At 49.1% G+C, this 22,244-nt stretch overlaps 1 protein-coding gene across 1 annotated transcript in view; it reads right to left on the reverse strand.

The window, feature by feature from the left end:
* Window positions 1–22,244, reverse strand: part of VPS53 (VPS53 subunit of GARP complex) — a 132,526-nt gene that overhangs the window by 54,913 nt on the left and 55,369 nt on the right. The window contains exons 8-13 of the mRNA XM_075561244.1: window positions 21,690–21,768; window positions 19,417–19,560; window positions 18,864–19,006; window positions 16,933–17,074; window positions 10,437–10,538; window positions 403–497 (exon numbers count right to left, since the gene is read on the reverse strand). Coding sequence (XP_075417359.1) covers window positions 403–497; window positions 10,437–10,538; window positions 16,933–17,074; window positions 18,864–19,006; window positions 19,417–19,560; window positions 21,690–21,768 — 705 coding nt within the window. The remainder of the gene's footprint in view (window positions 1–402; window positions 498–10,436; window positions 10,539–16,932; window positions 17,075–18,863; window positions 19,007–19,416; window positions 19,561–21,689; window positions 21,769–22,244) is intronic.

Here is a 22,244-nt window from a genome sequence, read left to right on the forward strand (position 1 = left end):
TTACCGTAACTCTCTGCAAATCTTAACGGTTTAAAATGAAAAGTTTTGGGGAAAAGTATACTTGCAAACACATACATGCAAGATTAAGCTTTCTTGTTATCTTCTCCAATACCTGACATTGTATAGTCCTGTGGTGGGGCAACAGGCCGCTATATAAACACCCCATGGGAAGAGGGTGTTGGGAGCTCTGTGGGACCTCATCGGAAACAAGCTCGGGCTTCTATGATTTGTAGACATAATGAATGACAACATTCAAACAACATAAAAGTATCCTTACACGGGGTTCTGGGGAATGCTGAGACCTGCCTTGAGTCTCCAGAAGGGACTGCACCCACAGGAGGCGCAGCCCCGACCAGGAGAGAGGGGGACGCTGGCAGAGGCCAGCAGGTGTTTCACACTCACTTGTCCTGGGACTCAATATACACGTAGAGGTGAGGCTCGAAGCACTTGGAGACGATGCCGTGGAAGGGGTTGTCGGGGGCTTTCGGCTTCTTCGGCTGTGAGGAGAAATCAGGGAGAAAGAAACCTTATCCTTGAACACCTCGTTGAAAAATGTCAAGCAGTTTCAAAGAAACCACCCCTCCCAAGTTCACCAGAAACATTCCGAGGCTGCTCAATGTCAAGCTGGGAACGCTCCCGGGCTGTGAACGATGGGTCAGTCCTGCTAGCAGGTGGACGTGCTGGGCATGGCGCAAGGTTGACTGCTACTTTGACAGCACGTGTGTTTTCCATTTGGAAGCTATTCATCATCTGACTGGTGTTTTAAATGTTTTAATCCTGGATAGTGGCTGCACCTTGTACGGATTTGTACGTGGCTTTCACTTTCCAAAGTGCTTTCGAGTTCGTGAACTGTGATGGCCTCCACTTGCTGCCCACTATTACGGGCCAAGAGCTCAAGACACCAACTAATACCTCATCTGCTCCTGGCAACGGCCCGTGAAGTCGGTATTGGTAATGTTACTACAGTTGTGCGCCTACAGAGTTGGAAGACCAGGAAGCTCAACAGCCATGGTCTAATGAAAAGGTACAGGGGAGAAGTTTTCCATTCCCCAAACTAGACCTCTTTCAACCACATCAAGGCTTTCCTGCCATGGTTCCTAGACTTTTGTATTTCACGGTCAAGTGCGGGTAAGAAAGGGAAAAAGGGCAGAGGTCAACACAGGCTGGCTCTCGTCTTATTGGGCTTTTTCCTATTCTCTTCACAAGTTCTGAAAAGAATATTTTTATACCCAAACAATGTCTAAGCGACCCAGTGGCAGCCCTTATTCATCACAGACGTGGGTGGCCTTATACCCAATGGGAGGAGGCTTCAGAGTCTGTGGAAACGCGAAATGAAGAGATCAAGGCGTTTTCATGAACTTGTGAAGTACACCCTCCCCTCCGATATACATACTGACAGGTAGCTACACAGTGTTTTTATGTTTTGCATTTTCTCTTACATTAATGAAAAACTGGATCTGCATCAGCCTCCAGTCTGATATGTGGGAACCACTCACAGGGAAATCTTCTAGAAGGCATGTGGCTTAATGGTTAAATTCGCTACTGAATTTCTTTAGAAAACATTTTAAAAGAATAAACACGCATGTAAAAAAATAATAAAAATAAACACGTATCTTCCTGCACGTTATATCCTAGTTCTGATCATCTCAATTCTATCATCAGAGGTCAGCCAGAGGACTCTGCGCCATAAAGACCTCCCTGAGGTTGGTGGCAGATTGCAATGGAGGCTCTTCCCAATGAACTGCCCATATTGATGTCAGGGGCTGTCGGGGTGGTTCAGACTCATTGTGACCCTGTGCACGACAGAGCAAACCGTGCTCATGTTGCGGCCACTGTGCCAATCCATTTTGGCGGGGGTCTTCCTCTTTTTCACCCACCCTCTGCTTCACCGAGCACGACACCCTTCTCCAGAGACTGGTCTCTCCTGATAATGTCTGAAGTACGCAGGACAGTCTTGCCTCTAAGGAGCACACTGGCTGTGCTTCTTCCAAGACAGATGGGTTTGTTCTTTTGGCGGTCCATGGTACTTTCAATATGCACCAGCAAGACCATAATTCGGAGGCAGCCATTCTCCATGGGTCTTCCCTATTCAATGTCCACCTTTCACATGCATAGGAAATAGCTGAAAATACCACGGCTGGAGTCAGGCTTATCTTAGTGATTTGCAACACCTTGAAAACAAGTTTTAATGTGGAAGATGGGCCCAATCCTATGCTTCATTTGATCTCTTCACTGCTGCTTCCATGAGCATGGATTGTGGATCCAGGGAGACTGCAATCCTTCGCAGCTCCAATCTTTTCTCCATTGACCATGATGTGACCTATTGGTTCAGGTGGGAGGATTCTGGTTTGCTTTACACTGAGTTGAAATCCATATTGAAAGCTACGAACCTTGATCTTCATTAGCAAGTGCTTCAAGGCCTCACTTTGACCACCAAAAGTTGTGTCATCTGCAGATCACAGGTTGTTAATCAGCCTGCAAATTCTTCTCCAAAGGATCCACTTCTCTGGTGATTTGCTTTGTGTACAAATTGAATAAATATGGTGAGAGGATACAACCCCCACACACAACTTCCCTGATTTATAATCAGGCACCATTCCCTTACTCTGTTGGCACCGCTGCCTCTTGATCCACGCAGAGGTTCTGCCCAGCACCATCAATCACCAATCATTCTGTAACCGCATTCTTCTCGAGGCCGTCCAGAGTGTGTTGTGAGCCATGCAGGCCACTGTCTTCGCAAAGCCAACGGAACACAAGGAAACGGCTTTCCTGTATTCTGTGTGTTCAGCCCCGATCCATCTGACCTAGTTCCACATTCTCTTCTGAAGCGCGCGGGACCGCTCCAAGAGCTCCTCTGCTCTGATGTTTAATAAATGCAGCAAAAGCTGACCTCTTGCTCTCCAATGATAGGCAGAAATAACAATCACCTTTCCTAGATATTTTTAAATAAGTTACTGCAATGGCTAAAAACGTTTGCAAAAACTGATGCTCACCCCAAAATTAGTGCCCACCTGAGATACACCCATTCAGTTCCGTACTTCGCCCTCTCCTTTTTTACCTTCTAAGCGAGTCCCTCCCTAAGAGGGAGTTCTACAAACTCAGGGCCTCCCTAAGAATAACCACAGTCTGAGTTAGCTGCTTTCTCGTATCACCCAGAAGCCATTGCAAGAGCCAGGCCCAGAGAGCCTCAGAGACTCCCAACTCCAGTTCACTGAGTTTGGGGTGGATAGATGCAAAGCTACACTTAAGTCACAGATGTCCTGGGAGTTCTCCAAGCCCCCGTAGTTCAGCACGGCGGAGCCACCATGGAGCACAGGATGGCTGGGCTCCCAATAGTTTTGGTAGCCCGTTTGTCTAACATTTTCTAAGTTAGTCATTGTTTCTTGTCATTCCATTCTTCACAGTGAGGAGGTTTGTTAAATGACTAACGTCATGTGATCTCATTTAATTCTAGAAATCTAGAGAGCTTGCTTTAACTTCGGAAAAGAGGGTCATTATATCCAGCCACTGTTTTATTCGTTCAAATCATAAACACCATACAAATCGATCACAAGGACTATAAACATTCTCTTCAAAACATTTTTTACTCTTTTTTTTAATCATTTTATTAGGGGCTCATACAACTCTTATCACAATCCATACATGCATCAATTGTGTCAAGCACATTTGTACATTCATTGCCCTAATCATTCTCGAAAGATTTGCTCTCCACTTAAGTCCCTGGCATCAGGTCCTCATTTTCCCCCTCCCTCATGAACCCTTGATAATTTATTATTTTGTCATATCTTGCCCTGTCCGACATCTCCCTTCACCTACTTTTCTGTAGTCCATCCCCCAGGGAGGTCACATGTAGATCCTTGTAATTGGTTCCCCCTTTCCAACCTACCTCCCCTCCACCCTCCCAGTATCGCCACTCACACCACTGGTCCTGAAGGGATCATCCGCCCTGGATTCTCTGTGTTTCCAGTTCCTATCTGTACCAGTGTACATCCTCTGATCTAGTCAAACTTGCAAGGTAGAATTGGGATCATGATAGTGGGGGTGGGGGAGAGGAAGCATTTAGGAACTAGAGGAAAGTTGTATTTTTCATTGTTGCTACACTGCACCATGACTAGCTCGTCTGCTCCCCGAGACCCTTCTGTAAGGGGATGTCCAGTGGTCTACAATGGGCTTTGGGTCTCTATGCTGCACTCCCCCACTCATTCACTATGATATGATTTTTTGTCCTGATAATGTCTGATACCTGATACCTTAGACACCTTGTGATCACACAGGCTGGTGTGCTTCTTCCGTGTGGGCTTTGTTGCTTCTGAGCTACATGGCCACTTGTTTACCTTCAAGCCTTTAAGACCCCAGACACTATATCTTTTGATAGCCGGGCACCATCAGCTTTCTTCACCACATTTGCTTATTCACCTGCTTTGTCTTCAGCAGTTGTGTCAGGAAGGTGAGCATCATAGAATGCCAATTTAAAAGAAGAAGGTATTCTTGCATTGAGGGAGTATTTTGAGTGCAGGCCCAATGTCCTTCTGCTGCCTTAATACTAAACCTATAAATATATGCACATAGATCTAATTCCCCATCCTCATATATATATTTGCATATGTACATGTCTTTATCTATTTAGACCTCTATAAATGCCCTTTGCCTCCCAGATCTTTCCTCTATTTTCTTTGACTTTCCTCCTGTCCCACTATCATGCTCAGTCCCCACCAGGGTTTCAGAAATTCCTCTTGGTTACATTACCCTTGATCATGCCCTACCAGGTCTCCCACACCCTCCTCACCAACGATTTGGATCACTTGTTGTTCCCTTGTCCCTGGGTTTGTTAACACCACTACCTTTCCCACCACCTCCCCCTGTCCCATGTCCCCCCGGAACTGTTGGTCCCATTGTTTTCTCCTCCAGATTATTCATCCAGCCTATCTTATTTAGACAGACCTGCGGAGATAATAACATGCACAAAAACAAGACAGCGCAAAACCAAGCAACAATATACAACAAAACAACAATAAACCAATGACAAAAAATAAAACAAACACAACAAGAAAGGAAAGTTTGTAGTTAGTTCAAGGATTGTTTATTGGACTTTAGGAGTTTGTTGGGGCACCACGTCCTGGCCCCAAAGTCCACCTTCATTCCCTGGGGACTTCGCCGCTCTGTTCCCTTGCTGTTTTGTTGCACCCCCTTAGTGTTTTGCCTCGGTGTGGCAGGATCAGATCGGGTGCAATTCCCACACTGTTTCTCTGGTGTTGTCCTCTGTAGGGCTATGGGTCAGTACAGGGCGTCATGTCTCATGGTGGGACTGGCCATGTGGTCCTCTCTGTGGACTGGCTGCTCTAATTGGGAACATCGTCCTCAAGGCCTGGTGAGCCTTTTAACTCTCTGAAAATATTCATGCTTTTGCAGGATAACTTCTAACACTTAGACTTGGAGTTGACCTGTGACAGACTGCTGTCGTGTCTTAAAGCCACATGTGTATTTTGTATTAGGCTTTCTGAGTCTGCCTCAATTCCATGGCAGTGAATGGGTAACTTATGTGTTCCTTTTCAGTGCTCGACAATACACTGTGATTGATCGCTTTAAAAATGGTTATATGGAAGGGAGATTAAAGAGTGTGGGGGAAATGGGATGAAAAGGTAATGGAATTTTTCCTAGAATGTTTGGAAAGTCCTTCCTATGGTAGAGCTTAAATCAAATCTGTGGATGAGATGGTACTATACCAATGTTAATTTACAAGTGGATATCCTTCTTAGGAAACACATCCTGAAGTATTCAGGAATAAGAGTATGCAACTTACAAATTGTTCTGAGAGAGGGCGAGGGGAAGAGTGGGAGGGAATGATAAAGTAGAGCTATATGAAGTAGACACACTAACAAATGGTGAAACTAGGTGAAAGGTATTGGGAATTCTTTGCAACTCTGCTGCATTTTTTCTCTAAATTTGAAGTGCTTTAATAAAAAGAGGTAGAGAATGACAAAAGACTTGGGGAGTGGTGTCCATGGCTTGGCAGAAAACCCCAGAGGGAGTAGTGGAACATGTGGGAGAAAGCAAAGTGCCTGCTCCCTTCTATGTGCAGAGGCTGGGGCTGGGTGGGAAAGCACACGCGGGCCTGAGTAACCAAGCTGGTTGGACACCTCCTGGGTTTGACAGTGCAGGGCACTCACGCTGGATGCTGCCCCAAGGAACCCTGGGGGAGCAGCCGGTGACCTGCTGGGCTGCTCACGGGTCAGCAGCCTCAGCCCACTCGCTCCAAGGGTAAAGAGCCGGGTTTCTGTGCCCATCAAGGGTCACAGCCTTAAAAACCCGTGGGCGGTCCTCCCCGGGCCCCCCAGGGTTGCTATGAGTTGGAACCACCTCGAGGGCAGTCGGGAGTTTTTGTTTGTTGGTTTTTGGGACGTCACCGCAGGGAGAGCTGGGAGATGGGCCCCCGGGACCACTCCGCACTATTTTTGTCCCTTCTTGTGAGCCTGTAATTGTTTCAGCATTTCGAGGCAAAGACGAATTGGACCCTGAAGGGGGTGTTTGGTGATGATCTTAAGCTGTTCTTTTGACTAGGTTTTCATGTCTATGTATGTAAATACATTGCACAGGATAAAATCTAAATAAGCCGGAGTGCTCTAGGTGATTAAAAAAATATGGGTACACAGTATTCCAACAAACTCATCCTGATCAGTCTTCCCGATCAAGGGCCCTGGGGGTGACGAAGTCTGAGAATACCCCAAATCTGGCAGTCAGAGAGAGGTTCCACTCCACCCTGCCTTTGCGCACGAATGTCCCCACCTCTGCAGGGCAGTGGGACCACTGCCCTGCATCTTGTCACCACAGCTCCCAGGGCCTCAGGCAGCACTTTTAGCAGAAGCTGGACGGTAGGAGGCCCTCAGTGGGCGGGATGTCCTGGCATTTCCCCTTCTCCCCCTCCTGGGCTGCCTGCTGCCTGCAGCTGCTTTATGAATGTGCCCAGGTTTAGAGAGTAGGTGCTGGAACCTCGATCGAAACCCGTGTCTTCCTTTGCTCAGCCCAGCTCCCCGGCGTGCTGGTTCTCAGCTTACTGAACAGACTAAGTCATTTCGCAGTAGCACTCGGCTGGAGCTCGGAGTGTGTGAATTTGGTCCAAAAGCTGCAGCTGGCTAAACTATTTCCTCCTGGAGTTTGATGGACTAATAAAAGGTTACTGTTGTCACAGTAAGGAGGTCTGCAGCTGGTCCCATTTCCTTTTATTACTATCCAATGTAAACAGATTAAATCTAACTGCTCGGATCACCAGAAAGGGACATTTTTAAACCAGAAATTCCTTACTTCTTCTCCATCTTTCCTTTACACTTGGAGCGCCCTCATTCCCCTTTTAGGTGCCATTTCTCACCACCAGGAAAGTCCTGGAAACTGTCCAAGCCCTCTCACAACTGAATCCTTCTTTTCAAGTTCGCTCTCTCTGCTCACTGGCCAGCGCTGACCTGCAGTGGTGGTGACTGGAAGGTGACTCTGCATTGACCGTGGACAATGCAATGGGTTGGGTGTCTCAAGGACCACTGTCCTAACTCCCTCCCCCTGGCTTTTCCAGTAGCATCCTGAGGGGTTCCTCCTCTGAGCCCCTTAGGACTCCTGCTCCCAACTCCAGGAGTCACGAAGCTGCTGGGAGAGGAGGGTTGTTGGTCCTGGAGAGGCTACTAATCAGGCACAAGCAAGACAAGTGCTGGTGAAGCCACCACGGGAGCCAGCGTGACATGTAAGGAGAACTAGCCCCTGGAGTCTAAGTTCTACTTCTCAGTGGGACAGTCATGGAACTGTGGCTGTCGTCTATCCGGGAGGTTTGAATCCTTTCTGAACAGTCTTGAAGCCCCTCAATTAAAAGGAAATTCATCAGTTCACCATCCCCACCCCACACTGCCACCGCGTCCATCCCACCTCATCCAGACCCTGTGCACAGGCCAGCGCCGAGCTGCCCCATGGTGCTGTGAATCCTTATGGAGCAGACGGAGCCACTGGGGGGTTTGAACAGCTGACCTTGCAGTTAGCAACCGAGCTCGTCACCAGTGTGCCAGCGCGGCGCCTGGTTCACTGTGCAAACAGCTCTGTGGGGAGGGGTCTAAGCCTAAGGACTCTTCCTAAACTCCCGAGTGACACTGGATGGGGTGCCAAGGACTGCAGTTTGAAAGCCATTAGGTCATCTTCATAGGTGAAGGAACCAGGGAGCCGAGAGGAAAGAACCGCGCTGAGGTCATGTGGTCAGTTCATGACAGTCCTGAGTCCAGCATTCCCAGCCCACGAATCTGCTACAGCCCTGCATCCATGGGATGGAGGTGGTCTGAGCACTCCGAAGTTCTGTGTCTTGGTCCTTACAGCATCCTCATGCTTCCACAATGAGCTTACAAAGTTCGTTGGGAAAGGAAAACCATATTCTTTCTGGGCAAGTTGATTTCATAAGTAAAGGCGGACTGTATCATCATCCACTTAATAGTATCCAGGACCAACTAATGAAAAGGATCATTTTGGGGTGACAGCATGGAAAGTCCCCGAGTGTGTGACAGTGGCACAATTCTAGACATGATAAGGGCAGGTAATAGTGATAGAGAGGTGCAAGGGTCACTTGAGGGTGGGGACTCAGTGGGGGTGGAAGACAGGCCACAAAAATGCACTCTATGGTGGCACTACCAGGAGGGTGGAGGAGAAAGGGGGAACCGATCACAAGGATCTACATATAACCCCCTCCCTGGGGGACGGACAACAGAAAAGTGGGTGAAGGGAGATGCTGGACAGTGTTAAGACATGACAAAATAATAATTTATAAATGAACAAGAGTTCATGAGGGAGGGGGATTGGGAAGGGAGAGGGAAATAAGCCAATACCAAGGGCTCAAGTAGAAAGCAAATGTTTTAAGAATGGCAACAAATGGACAAATGTGCTTGACACAATGGAGGGATGTATGGATTGTGAGAAGAGCTGTACGAGCCCCTAGTAAAATGATTAAAAAACCAGAGTGCATTGTGTCAAGACCCCCTACCCCACCTCTTGCACTTCTGTAGCCAGAAGAGGCTTTTGTTCTCCCCCAGCCAATAATCTGAGAGTTTAAACCAAGGACATGAGTCCCATGCCTTCAAACTCCCTGCCATCGAATCGATGCCAACTCATAGTGACTCTCTAGGACAGGGCAGAACTGCCTTCAAAGACTGTCATTCTTTACGGGAGCAAAAAGCCTCGTCTTTCTCCCTCTCAGCGGCTGGGGGTTTCGAACTGCTGACCTTGCGGGTAGCAGCAACAAGGCCACAGGAACTCCTGTAATTCTCTAGGTCCCCGAGGTAGCCTCAAGACAGTCCTTCCAGTTCGGTCACTGAGGTTTGTTCATGGCCTTCACTTCTGGAGTTCACTCGAGTGCAGCGTCGGGTGGGCGAAAAAGAGCCCTGGGAAAGGCATTCTACCCCGCAAACCGGCCGAGTGCCTCTGTTTACGAGCTGTGCGCCCTGCACAAAGCACTTAACCTCGCTGAGCAGTCGTTGCCTCACCCATGGAATGCGAGGCGGGCACTGTGAAACTGAAATCATAGGAGGTACAGGGCTTTGACACTGGAACACCGGGAAACTGTGAGCTGTCCGTAACGCCACAGCGGTCCCATCAGTGGGCTATGGCATCCCTTCAGAACTGCTCCTGGAAACTCTGGGCCCACAGCCCTGCCGGGGCCCACGGCTACCCGACGCGAGGAGCGCAGAGCCAGCCGCTGCCGAGTGTGCCTGGGGGTCTCCCAGAGCTGCTCTTCCCAGAAAGCATCCTTTCCAGGGGTGTCTGGGGCACAACAATGCTGGGAGACACCGGCATGCGTCCAAGTGTGGAAAATTAAGAAGGAGGATCGCTAATCCAGAAAGGAAAAGATCTGATTGACGACTCTAACCTCTCTCGTCATAAAATGGCAGTGAAACAAGAGTGCCGTTCTGCAGCCTACAGGGAGAGGAAATGTCGAGATGGACAGAAAAAAAGCAGGAGGAAATTAAAGTGTGCGTGCTTAAAAGGACCTCTCCACATGCATGCATCTTTGGTCGCTGTGGAGTTCCAGACATGCCCAGTGATCAGCTTACAATACAGCGAGGCCTCTCTGGAGGGCTGGCGTTGCTGCCTCCGAGGGGAAGCTTTCCCTCCAGATGAGAGCACGACCACAAGCGAACTGACCGGGTCAGGAGATGGTGAATGAGGCAGGCCTCACCAGATGGGCTAATGATGCTTGTGCATGGTGCTAGGTCCGGTGCTTAGACACTTCAGGAGCAGAGTGGTGGGGTCAGACAACTGCTCCTTCTCGGTTTTCTAATTAGAACACAGGTCACTCTAGAAAGACCACCAGAGCTGTAAGCTCAGCAGGATGCGGGGGGCACTAGCCACTTGGAGAAAGCGGACGGCTCTCTGAAGCAAGTATTAGGCGGCCTACGCGTGGTGATGAAAGCCAGACTTACTTGCTCTAAGTCTCCTTTCTCCATCGCCAGTTCCTCCAGCTCTGCTGCCGGTTCATCTTCCAGGAAAGGGTTGGTGGATGGGGGCGGAGACTCGAGCTTTTTCTAATAAGAAGATGGGAGAGGTTATCATCAACCCTGGGAGATGAAGCAATAGATGGAAAACCTTTAGCTCAACAATGCATCGCCTGTTTCCATCGCTGAATGCTTGTCAACAACCCGTTTAACTTCAGTTCACTGACTTGGCCTAGCGGCCGTGCTTCCCACAGTCACAAAGGACCAAGCAGGTTCAGAATCAGGCAGTCAACAGCCTGACCCCCAAGCCTACCCCTGAGCCAGCGGTTATTCACGAACTGAAAAATCTGTCTGGTTGAGCTCCCTTTCCCACCAGTCCCCTCTCCCTAAAACACCAGCGATCTTCAAAAAGATCACTGGACGTTAGAAACAGTGCTTTCTAAGAGATACTGCTTTCTTTCTAAAGTTAGTTTTATATTTACAGGGATTCCCAAGACCCCCCACCAGGCAAAGCAGCCAGAGTCTGAAGTGTCTACATTCGCAATGCGTGTTTGGTGATGAGAGTGCGTCGTTTCTCCTTGGGGCTCTCATCCCAACACCATGGTCCTCCTGCATGATGCTAACGCCCGGCTCTCCAGGCGTTCTCTGTACACTGGGGCTGGAGCCACAGAACAGCATGTAAGTATGTGGGACAAGAATTAAATGGTTTCAGTGAACGTAAGCAGAATGGTCTTAAAGCCAAGGCTACGTGTAGTCTTTTGTTTTGTATGTGTGTGTTTAGAATAGGGGTTTTGGTTTAGTGTTTGTTTGGTAACATCTTCAGTTGAGATCCTGGCACAAGAGTCGTTTACACTCTAGGCCATGATTGGTGCCGCCAGGTTTAGGGACGACTTCAAGTTACTCTCCCTTGAGAGGGTGACATTCACAGTGCTGACGGCACGGCTGTCATGAGAGAACCCATTCTGGCAATGAGCAATCCCTGGCACCACTTGGCCTTCTGTGCACGGCCCCCGGTCAGCGTCAGCCAGAGCACATCTCGCCTTCCTGTAGAATTAGAGTTTAGATCTCTCCAAGAGCTCGGCGGCTACAAAATGAAACCACAGGCCTGCTCCCCCAATGCGCACTTTCCAACTTTAAGAGAGTCCTTTCTTGTTGCTACGATTACAGAGATGGCAAGTCCACAGAGGCAGACCCTCCCTAGAGCAGATCAATGCCCACTGACTGGATCACACGCGATTCCCAACACCTCCACAGCTGTAAGGGCCACGGGATGGCCAGTTTGCCCACTTTGCTAAAGACAAGAGAGCCTGGCTTGAGTCAGCCAGCAGCATGTCCACATCTGGGGCTACCTCTTCGGACCCCTTTCTGTAGGCCCTAGCAGCACTCTTCAGAGAACAAATCTAGTTTTCCTTTCCTCGAAGAGAAAGCTTTCAGTGGAGACAAGAGTCCACAACCTCTGTTTCTCTGTCTAAAAGAGATCCAACCCAGCCCGAGTCCTGACTGATCTTGACAGAGACGGCCCAGCGACCCGCTATCATCAGGGCTGCGTGAAGCACAGGCGCCGGCACTCATTTCCCGGCTGCTCGAGACCATCGGCACCTGTCTCATCCAATGCTGCAGCTTTCCCCAAGGCCTGGCCGGACGCTGTACAGAGAAGGAGCCTGGGAAACACTGGTGGGTCAATGCTGGTCAGGTAAGAAGCCCTAAAATAGAAGCCTCCCCAGAAGCATGACAAACATGTTCTATTGTCTATAAACAAAACCAAACAACTAAACCCGCATGCGTGCCTATGCATGCATGCTTCTGAAAGGGCCTCTGAACAGAACCAGTGGCACAGTAGCTACCTCCGGGGAGAGGCATTTGGAGTAGCTGAGGAAGAAGAGAACTTTCTTTTCACATGTTGTACTTTCTTCTGTGTGACTGCTGAGCGAGCATGGACTACCTGAAAAGACGGCTTTGAAACGTGGAGATCTGTAAGCAGACTCAGACAGCATTTTCCAGGACCCTGGCTAGAGAAGAGCTGTCACTCATATGCCATGCAATTCACCATTCTGAAGTGTGAACATCTTCCTCCCCAACCCCCGAGAAGAAACTTAAGACCGCTTAGCAGTCATTCCTCATGTCCCCCATGCCCGGCCACTGATGACTGCTCATCTGTCTTCTGTCGTCTGCACTGCCCAGTCCTGGGCATCTCATCTAAGTAGGATCATACAGTAGGTGGCACTTTTGAGGCTGCCTTGTGGCACATAGTGCCACGTCTTCCAGATGCCTCCATGGCACAGCTTGCTTCAGTCCTTTGTGTGCTTTTCAGTCAAGGACACTCCATTGTAAGGCGCTACGGCTCCTTTCGTTTCTCTCATCAGTTGGTGGGCACTGCTGGGCTATCATGAATAATTCTGCTGTGAACATTTGTGTGTGAACAAATGTTTCTATTTTCTTGAGTAGATACCTTCAAGATTCAAGCATATATTGCTGTTGGGATTTAAAAAAAATAAAAACAAACCTCGAACAGTGGATGTCTAACATAACTCTAATATTCTTGTCATGCCACAAAGACATCTTCCTCTTACGCAGATCTCTAAGCCTTCTTCTACTTGGCAGAATCACTCTTTCTATTAGGCTTCTGCACCTTAGTATCATGGAATGCACTAAAACAGAGTGGAATTGGCTCTTTGGAATTTTAATATGCCATCGTTAACACGAAAGGCTGCAGACACCGGCATGGTCAACCTCATCTGGATGATTCATTTTTATCTTGTCTAAGATTTAATAAATGGGTCTCTAGAAAATATACTGGGGAGGGGGGGAGAGCAGGGAGAGATGACACTGGTGCATTCAGTGCAAGGAGCCAGGACATGATGAAACTAAGGCTAACTCAATGCACAAATGCTTGGATCTTGTAACTGCAATTCCACTTCTGTTCCAGGGAAAATAATCTTAAGTGTTCACAGAGATGTTCGTTTCAGACTTGTTTATAAAACTAAAAACAAACAAACCAAATGCCTAGAGTTCCAACAAAAGAATGGCGAGGGGACGGGGATGAGCTTGACTAGTGGTGCTGGTGAACCCATCAGCGGCTCTCAGAAGAATGAAGAGATCTGTGTTGGAGGGACTATGGCCAGAACATTCCTTGGATGTGAGGATAGCAAGACTTGGCCGTGCATTTTGAAGACAAGTTATCAAGAGGGACTAGGCCCTAGTAAAGTGGAGGGTAAATTTAAGAACAGGAAGACCTTCAATGATATGGCTGACACAGTAACAATGCCACAAGGAGCTCACGCATAGCTACAGTGGTGAAGATGGCTCAGGACCAGACAGTGCTTTGTCCTGCTGTACATGGGGTAGCTGTGCATTGTAATCGACTCACAAGCACCTAACAATAACTATATATATATGAAAAATGTATATAATAAAACAATTTGCGGTAAGCAATTATGATATGATAGGAAGATACAAATTTATATTTGTATATCATGCACAAAAGCTACCTGAAAAAGAGATGAACTCTCTAAATGTAAGAGCTAAAATTCTTAGAGTAGGTAAATTCTTGTGACCTTAGATTAGGCCAGTTTCTTAGAGAGGACATCAAAAGCATGAGCAACCAATGGAGCGGGGGTGGGGGGGAGGGCCTCCACGGGACACCCACATCAACAAATGTGACTGCATCAGGATGAAACCGTCTGGATGCCAAAGGTCACCACTGAGAAAGGGAAAGATGACTCTCAGAATGAAACTGTTTGCAGATTACATGGCTAATAAGGTTCTAATATGCAATATCAACAACTCTTACCTCTCGACGGCCAGGCAAATCCATAGTTTTAAAATGGACAAAGAAGTAAGAGTAAAAGGGAAAACCAAGTGCCACCAAGCCTATGCTTGATGGAGAGCCTGAAAACCCTCCTCTTGAGTGCAGAAGCACTGCTCTATTCAAGGCGGTGCTGGAGCCTCGCTGGAGCAAGCCGGGCTGACTCAATGCCAACTCCCAATAAGCATCAGTGACGCGTGGCTACAAAAGGAGGCTCCTCATGTAAGTAAAAGGTGCTCTGGTAGCACTGTGATTTAGGCATGGGGCTGCTAACCTCAAGGTCAGTGGGTCAAACACACCAGTCACTCCAAAAGAGAAAGATGAAGCTGTCGGTCTGCTTCTGTAAAGATTGACAGTCTCGGAAACTGCAGATAGGGGCAACTAGATGGCGGGGACTTTCGGTATCAAGTCTGCAGACACCCAGCTCACCTCAAACTCGCCCACCCAGCGTCTCTCTACAGCCAGTGTTAAGCTGCTGGAAAGCCACGCTGCAGGCTGAGCAGCCCTGTGTGGGCTTCTGTAAGGAGTGAGCCTTTGCAAACACTGCTCTGCTCACAATGCACAGCTGAAGTAATCACAACTCTAGCTTCTCTATTTATAAAGTCATTTTCAGAACAAAGCCCGTCAAAAGGTATATTACAATGACCCCCTGTAAACCAAAAGAAAATTCTCTGCAGAAAGGTAACTTATGCAATGGCCCAGAAGAAGAGCAATCCAGATGCATGAAATGTGAAAAAAAAAATGTGAAAAAATTAATTTAACTAAAAGCATTGTAAAAATGTACCAGACTCACGGAGCCAGTTGTAAAGCCTAGCTCACTCGGCCCTGCTTTCAGCAGGCTTGCTCACCTTGAGGCCGATCATCGCGCCACTCGTAACGCATGCGAGTGTAGTTAAATCACATCCGGACGTTTGCTTTTAACTTTAAGGCATTTTCATTTACAGCAATTTTAAATGCCTCCTAGAGGGTCGGCAGTGCAGGCAGTTGGCAACACGCAGTGTTGGCAGCTCACTTCCTCAAATAACAGCTTCAGCACTGGGCATCATGCTTGCTAGGGCGAGTATGGTTAAGAAAGCAAACACACTCTGTCATTACCACTCATCCAATCCAAATTCTGGCAGATGTCGAAGTCTCAGCTCTTAAAGCGCAGCAAAGACAATGGCTCAGGTTGATCCATTAGGAGGAGCTGAGCTGCGGCATGCCTTCAGGTGAGCTGCCTATCCTCTCGAGCGCATCTCCACGGTGTCACTGACACCCAGCGAGCTACCAAGGGCTGAGTTAGTTGCAGAAAAGTTGATCCCAACTCATGGTGACTGTGCGTGTTACCGAGTAGAACAGCCCCTTCGGGGTTTCTTGCCTGCAATCTTTATGGAGGTGGATCACCAGCTGTCTTCCATGGTTACCACTGGTTAGATTTGAACCGCCAGCCTTTAGGTCAACAGTCAAGTGCAAACGGTCTGCACCACCTAGGAGCCTTACCAAGGGTTTCGAAGCTTCTAGACATTACAGTGAAGTGGTTGGGGGGCAGAGAGGGGATCTAGATGAGGGGTGAGCAAGAGAAGGTCTCTGGTCACCTTGGCTCCTAGGTTGACGCCTATGTGCTTTGTTGTAACTTTCCAGAGGGCTTGCTGGTTTTCTATGAAATTTTGGCACTTACAAAAGGGTATCAAGATGTACCTTGGTTCCTTTTGTGGTTTATTCTGGTACCTGAAACAACGGGTGGCCAATTTTTGAATAGCATATACAAGTAGCAAAGCAGTAGCAGGAGGAAGCAAGAGTCCAAGGAGCAGCCAAGTCTCTAGGTATGAAGCCCAGCAGCTAGCAAGAGAGTCAGGCCAGTCGGAATCCCTGGCCCGGCTCAGGCTGGCCACGTCCCAGTGCTGTCTGTCGGGAGCAGGGCCAGTGGCCATGACTAATCCATCCGATTACGGACGCAGGGTGTACAGGCTGTGGGTGAAGAATGTCATGCCCACTCGGCCCAGGGTGCAGTGATGACAGGACCTCGGCTCCGTGGAGACCACATGTGTAGCACAGTATAACAAAGGAGTGGATTCCTTAAGAGATGGTTAGCCGAGCCCCACTCTGAGAGGCACGGCCTTCACATCTCCCACAGCAGGGCTGCAGTGAGTCAACTTTCCAAGTCCTGGCTGGCCTTGTGGAGGAGCCATAGGGGTCTGCTGCCTTTCTCGAAACTAACCTTTCAGGAAAAATTCTTAAAGGGTATGGAGTCTCTGTTGTCAGCACTGAAAATGCCAAGCGGTCTCCTGGGTGTGAAAATTAGAACCAAGAATGGTCTGGAGGAAGAAGCTGAATGGAAGAAGCTAGAAGATTTGGAGCCGCCTGTGGGGAAGTTAGCTGATGGACTGATCCCACGGCCGATAAGGAGCAAAGCGCTGTGACGGGGGGGGGGGGGGGGGGGGGGAGGGGGAGCCTCTAACTCACGAAATGCCTAGTCTCTGGGAGCGACTACGATCAAGTGACGTTAGGACGTGCTCTACACATCAGGCACCCCACTGTGGACGACTACTGAATCCACGCAGACTGCACTCCAGCATTGCTTTGCACCTCGGTCCAGAGAACTCCCTGAGTATTAAACGCTGGGGTCGCTGGACGGAATCACCATACCATGAAAGGCTGACGGGCAGCCTTTATGCCCTACCCTCCATCAGGGGTTCTTACCAGCGTGCCATCTGTCAGGGTACAGCCGGAGAAGCGTTTTGCAAGGAATCCCTCAAAGTTAGTTGTTCTCTGAATAGCAAAAAGCAGCAATTTCACCTCGATTTCTTTAGCTCTGGTGCGCATGGTCTTGGCAAGTTCCGTCCTTAAAAACACAGAGGTGAGAATGTTGTCACATGACCGATCACTCATCTCAGAAAAGACCAAAGAACACTTCTAGGCTACGTGAAGAAAGAGAAACGCGTATGGAAGTTCCAAGCCATGACGGTCATCACCAACTTAGTCTAACCACTGGGGAATGATGGAAAAACAAATTCCAAGTAAGAAAATGCTGGTGAAATGACCCACCGGTCCCCAATCACGGATTACGAATATTCGGTTACATAGTGACTCTCCCTTTTTGACCGGTAAACTTTTCAATCGTGTTAAAGTGCGTGAGCTGCTCGGTGCCTTAGAAAATCTCCGGGGTTCTACATCAACCCACAAGTCATGAAGGACAAACTGCACAGCCAGAGAACTCAACACCATCTCTGTAACCAGAACAGGGGCACTGAAAACGCACGTCACAGACCGGAACCCCCATGGGAAATGTGGCACCCATAAGCTGGGAACCTGTACGCCTCACCCAAGTGCTCTGTTTCGGAATGTTAAGTTCTTAGGGGCAATCAGCTCAAGCACGTTCTGAGTGAGGCCCCCGTTATCACCCTCTTCCCATACCAACGACTGACAAAGGCAGACAGAGCGTCTGAGTTTGAGAATCACGTCTCTATGGGCGCTCGGCCAGACTGTGACAATGAAGGCTGGCACAACACTGTCCTTAGCTGAGACCCAATAGCGGGCACTGATGCTTCTGGGGGCTTGCCGGCTTTAGAATGCCCCAGTCTCCTGCAGGCTTCATTGTTCGCATCATTTCTAATGGTGCCGGCTGCAGGCTAGAGACAATGAGTTGACACTTTCTCGAGAATGAGAACTCTTTCTATGCTAATGAGAACTTAGAAAGCTGACGGCCACAATTGACTTGGATCATCTAAGAGGTTATCTGTCGTTGGGTACCAGATGAACTGGTATCATTAGGAACAAACGCGTTGGGACTGGAGGGTTTCCCAGATCTATTGCCTGGAAACAACTTTTGAACCTTGAGCTGAAACTACGCTGTACCGTCATCTCTATTTCACTCAATAACTACTAGCTGCCTTGAGCCTGGAGGCCGATTGCAGAAGTCCCTACATCGTGAGACTGAAATGACAGCAGTAAGGGGCAAGCACAGGTCAGCACTTCAAGAGAAGAGAGCATACACTAATGGTGGCGAAACAATAGAGGCAGGGCTAGTGACGCAATGTGAAGATGTCACCATTGTCACTGAACTCCACTGGCTTATATTCAGGGGTGCAGATTTTCACTAACAAGGGGGACGTGGTCTCTTAGTCTGTGACATTAGCCAGTCTCTCCTATGAAATGCTTTCCCCAAACACAGTCAAAGAATGCGGCTCGGCTATATTCTCTGCGACCGTCAGCAAGATGGAGGTCATGAAGTGTGCTAAGGTTGAGTTGGTTGAGTGATGCTCAGACCTGGGCCTCTTTGGTTTGTGTTTCCCCTAGCGTTAGATTATTTCCTGAGCATCTACTATATCCTTAAAGTAGTTAGTGTCCTTGACCCTGCGGCACTATCTAACAAGTCCAAAAAGTAAACTTAGGGTGGATACCTATGTGCACTGCACCCTGATAGGGAACACAGATGTAGGGGGCGATGGGTCACTGTACACAACTCTGGTGACAATTCTTGAGATGATAAAACAGCTAAGAAAGGCTGTTGGAGGCAAGGGATACCCCAAAGGAAAGCCCTGAGCAGAGGGTGGAGCTATAACTGGAAATGAGGAAGCTGTCCTCCCGCCAATTAAATGAACCCCAGAACCAGTGACGAGCTGGAATCTCACCTGGTGACATGACAGAATTCCACTGCAATCCTCTCGGTCATGGACCACTCACGTGGAAACATCCGACCATACTTCTCCTCGTAGTCCACAAGCTGCCGTTTTATCCAGGCATAGCGTCTGTCGATTTTGTCCAACCAGGCCACCTTATCAAGACAGGGAGACAAAACCCGCCCAGTGCTTAGAAGTAGCACTGACAGTCCAAGGCAGCAAGCACAAACAGAACCCAGAGATCACCAACCCCTCTGGTTCCTACTGCTTCCCAAAACCTGACAGCCCCACGAGGCTCTTAGCCTGGGGACATGGTTGGGCTTCTGTGAGTTTCCTGAAACTGTATGCAACATTTTATGTACAGGGGCATTTTTGAGGGGAGATCTGGAGTTTTCACTGATTTGTCTAAAGGGCCAGTGACCCCCAAATGGGTAAGAACCAGTAAACTGTGGCCAGCCCCTAAGGAAGGTTCGGGTTCAGCAATAGGACTAGAGTGGAAGAATCAGTAGGCTTAAGAAGATCCATTTTGCAGAAGAGCAGCTGACATCGCTCGGATCATACTTACGTCTTGGTTTTCCTGAAAGAGCACGAGATACTCTGACAGATGCTGCTTAATAAACTTCTTGATGATTTCCTGTTTGACTCTAGGGTCCAAGATGTTAGCAACCAAGCACGCATCTCGTAGGACATTGCTGGGTCCTCCTGGTCTCTGGTAAAACAAACAATGCGGAGCAGCAGTTCAAGAGCCAGAAGCAACCTCTAGGAGCCCTGGCCACAGACAGCTGCTGCTGCTCGATGCTCTGTCAGCTGTCACCACACCCACTCCCCTGACACTCATCCCAATGACTTGTCCCTCGATGAACGCATCGCGCTTGACGCGTCTGTCTTAACATGACAGCTACTCTGTCAATCAGCCATGAGACAGTTTGGAAAACAAGCCCAGAAGTGACCACGGGATGTGGTGTTTTCTGAATACTCAGCCAAAAGCACTGTGCTGCTGGAGGGCTCTGGAGGTCAGAGGGACGCCCGTCTCGCTCCACATGTGCCACTTCCCCTGGCTGCGACTGCTAGGACTCCTGGCTTTACACCAACATGTGTGGTGACCTTTAAAACTGAAAAACCAGGTTGTAAGCCACCAGGTGTGTTTGGCTGGTAGGCAACTACCCAGATGAGCAGCCGAAGGTCAAACATCATGGTACTGGCCTTCTGGACCCCAAAACACAATGGGAGGCTATCGTGGGGTGAGAGTGGCACCCCACAACAGGAAGGCCTTTGCTCTGACAGAAAGCAATCCAGTCCGGTGCACCTTTCTCTGTAGTAAACCACTGACTGCACGTGGTGGGCTGAGTGGACTACAGGACAAAGACCACTTGGGACCGACTCTTGGTTTGTCTAAATAGCCGAGCAGCTAGTCAGCCATGTCTGAAAAACAAGGGACTTTAACTTACATTCGCTGCTGTCCATTCTGAGTCCCAGTGGCCCTACTGGACAGACTAGAGCTGCCCCTTTGGGTCTTCAAGGCGGTAGATCTTTAGGGGAGTAGAAAGCGTCATCTTTCTCCCACAGAGCGACTAGCATTTCAAACCCCAGAGCTAGCGGATAGCAGCTCATTGGGTAGCCAGTACCCCAGCAGAGCTCCTTAGAGTTTACCTTAGTGATAAATGAGCTTCTGACAGAAAAGGCTCTGCCACAGTTGGGGGCCCCCTCCCGCCTGCTTCCTCAGTTTCTTGTATGGCACACAAAGAGAAACGATTAGGATATTTCCAGTTATTGAATTCTAGGCCAGGTCCAGGAAGCCGGCCTTGCCTTCGTAAACGAGCCTGTCTCCCTCACCTCCACCCACCAAGCCCACGTGTGCTTCCGTTCGTTTCTGCCCCAACAAGCCCCTCTGCTGGAATAGCTCAGAGCAAGGGGTGCGGGGGAGCCTTCTCCAGGTCCCTCCCACCCTGACACATGCAAAGCATTACGATTACAGCTGCTTCCATCTGAAGGCAGAGCTGAAAGCCCTTCCCCAGGCACATGACAGACAGCTTGTTACACGAGAAGGGGAACCAAGCGCTCACAGGAGAAATCCTGTGGGCTTCCCAGACACAACACAAACAGCGAGGCGACCAAAGATGGGAAGGGCAGCGGCTCCAAAGGAGGAGATTCTGACTGAAACGTGCAGCTCCGAACTGTGTCAGTCTGCGAGTTACATAAGCCCGTGACGCCCTCCCGTCTCCTCACCAAGCTCAGACCAGGAAGTTATGTAACAATCCCCACGAATTATGGCTTGAAGATGCTTTTGCTTTGTTTTGTTTTAATACAGCCATGGGGGGAGCGCGGGGGGTGGGGGGGTGGGACACGACAAAGGAGTTTACAGGGCAGACAAGATATGGGGTCTGACACCCGCTGCAGTACTCCAAAACACAGCTTCTCTTTTTGAAGCTCCAGAAGTGCAGATGAAGCACGGGCGCTGCTTCTAGGAGAGATTTACATTCAAGGATGGTCTCACTGCTCAACCTGAAGCAAACAGACGTGCGGCTGCTGGCAAACGCTTTTGGAATGATAAATGGTCACCCTAAACCCCCCAAACCAAACCCACGACCGTCGAATCTGACTCATCGTGATTCTGCAGGACACAGAGAACCGCCTCCCCACCCAGGGCAGGCTTTCAAAGCTGCAGTCTGGACAGAAGCTGACCGCTGCTGCTTTCTCCAGTAAGTGACTCGTGGGTTTGAACCGCAGTCTGTTTGAGCCCCAGCCAAACGCTTTAGCCACTGTCCCACCAGGGCTGTGAGCATGGGTTTGGCCAGAGCGGTGACAACATCTCAGGACCTGGCGGGAAAATGCACATACCTTGGTACCCTGGGAAGGAAACGTTTCTTCAAAATCGGCCAGGATCTGCTGTCCTAGCTCGTTCTGAGCAGCCTTCACTCTGCGGGAGAAAAAAAGCGGATTTTCATGGGCCCAGCACAAATTAAGCCCAGAGTCACCTGGTCCTTGCTGCAATCTTTAGGGGTCATCTGGGAGGGAGGAAGGCTTGTCTGGCTAACATAGGTCACCCGGTAGTAGCAGGTTGAGGGCCAGGACATTAGCATCTGATTTATTCTCACGACGGATGTTGTCGCCCCCGCCTAGGCTGCCAATCCTCTGATACGAGGGAGTGTGTGCTAATCTCTGTCAAGCCTGGTCAGAAGGTAGTTCTGTAGGAGGGGAAATGCCAGATGCTAGCACCACAAACGACGAGCACTGCGGATGAATGGTCTCACTGCCCGCTCCTCGGGAGCACAGAACGAGCAGAGGGCTCCAGATCATTTCAGAGTTGTCTGGTTTGCAACCCAGATGCCAGCATCAAGGTCATACAATGTCAACAAATGCACAAGAAGAATGCGCTCCAAAATCAAGAGGAAA

This window comes from Tenrec ecaudatus, chromosome 10 (assembly GCF_050624435.1).
Source record: "Tenrec ecaudatus isolate mTenEca1 chromosome 10, mTenEca1.hap1, whole genome shotgun sequence".
In the NCBI taxonomy this organism is placed as follows: Eukaryota; Metazoa; Chordata; class Mammalia; order Afrosoricida; family Tenrecidae; genus Tenrec; species Tenrec ecaudatus.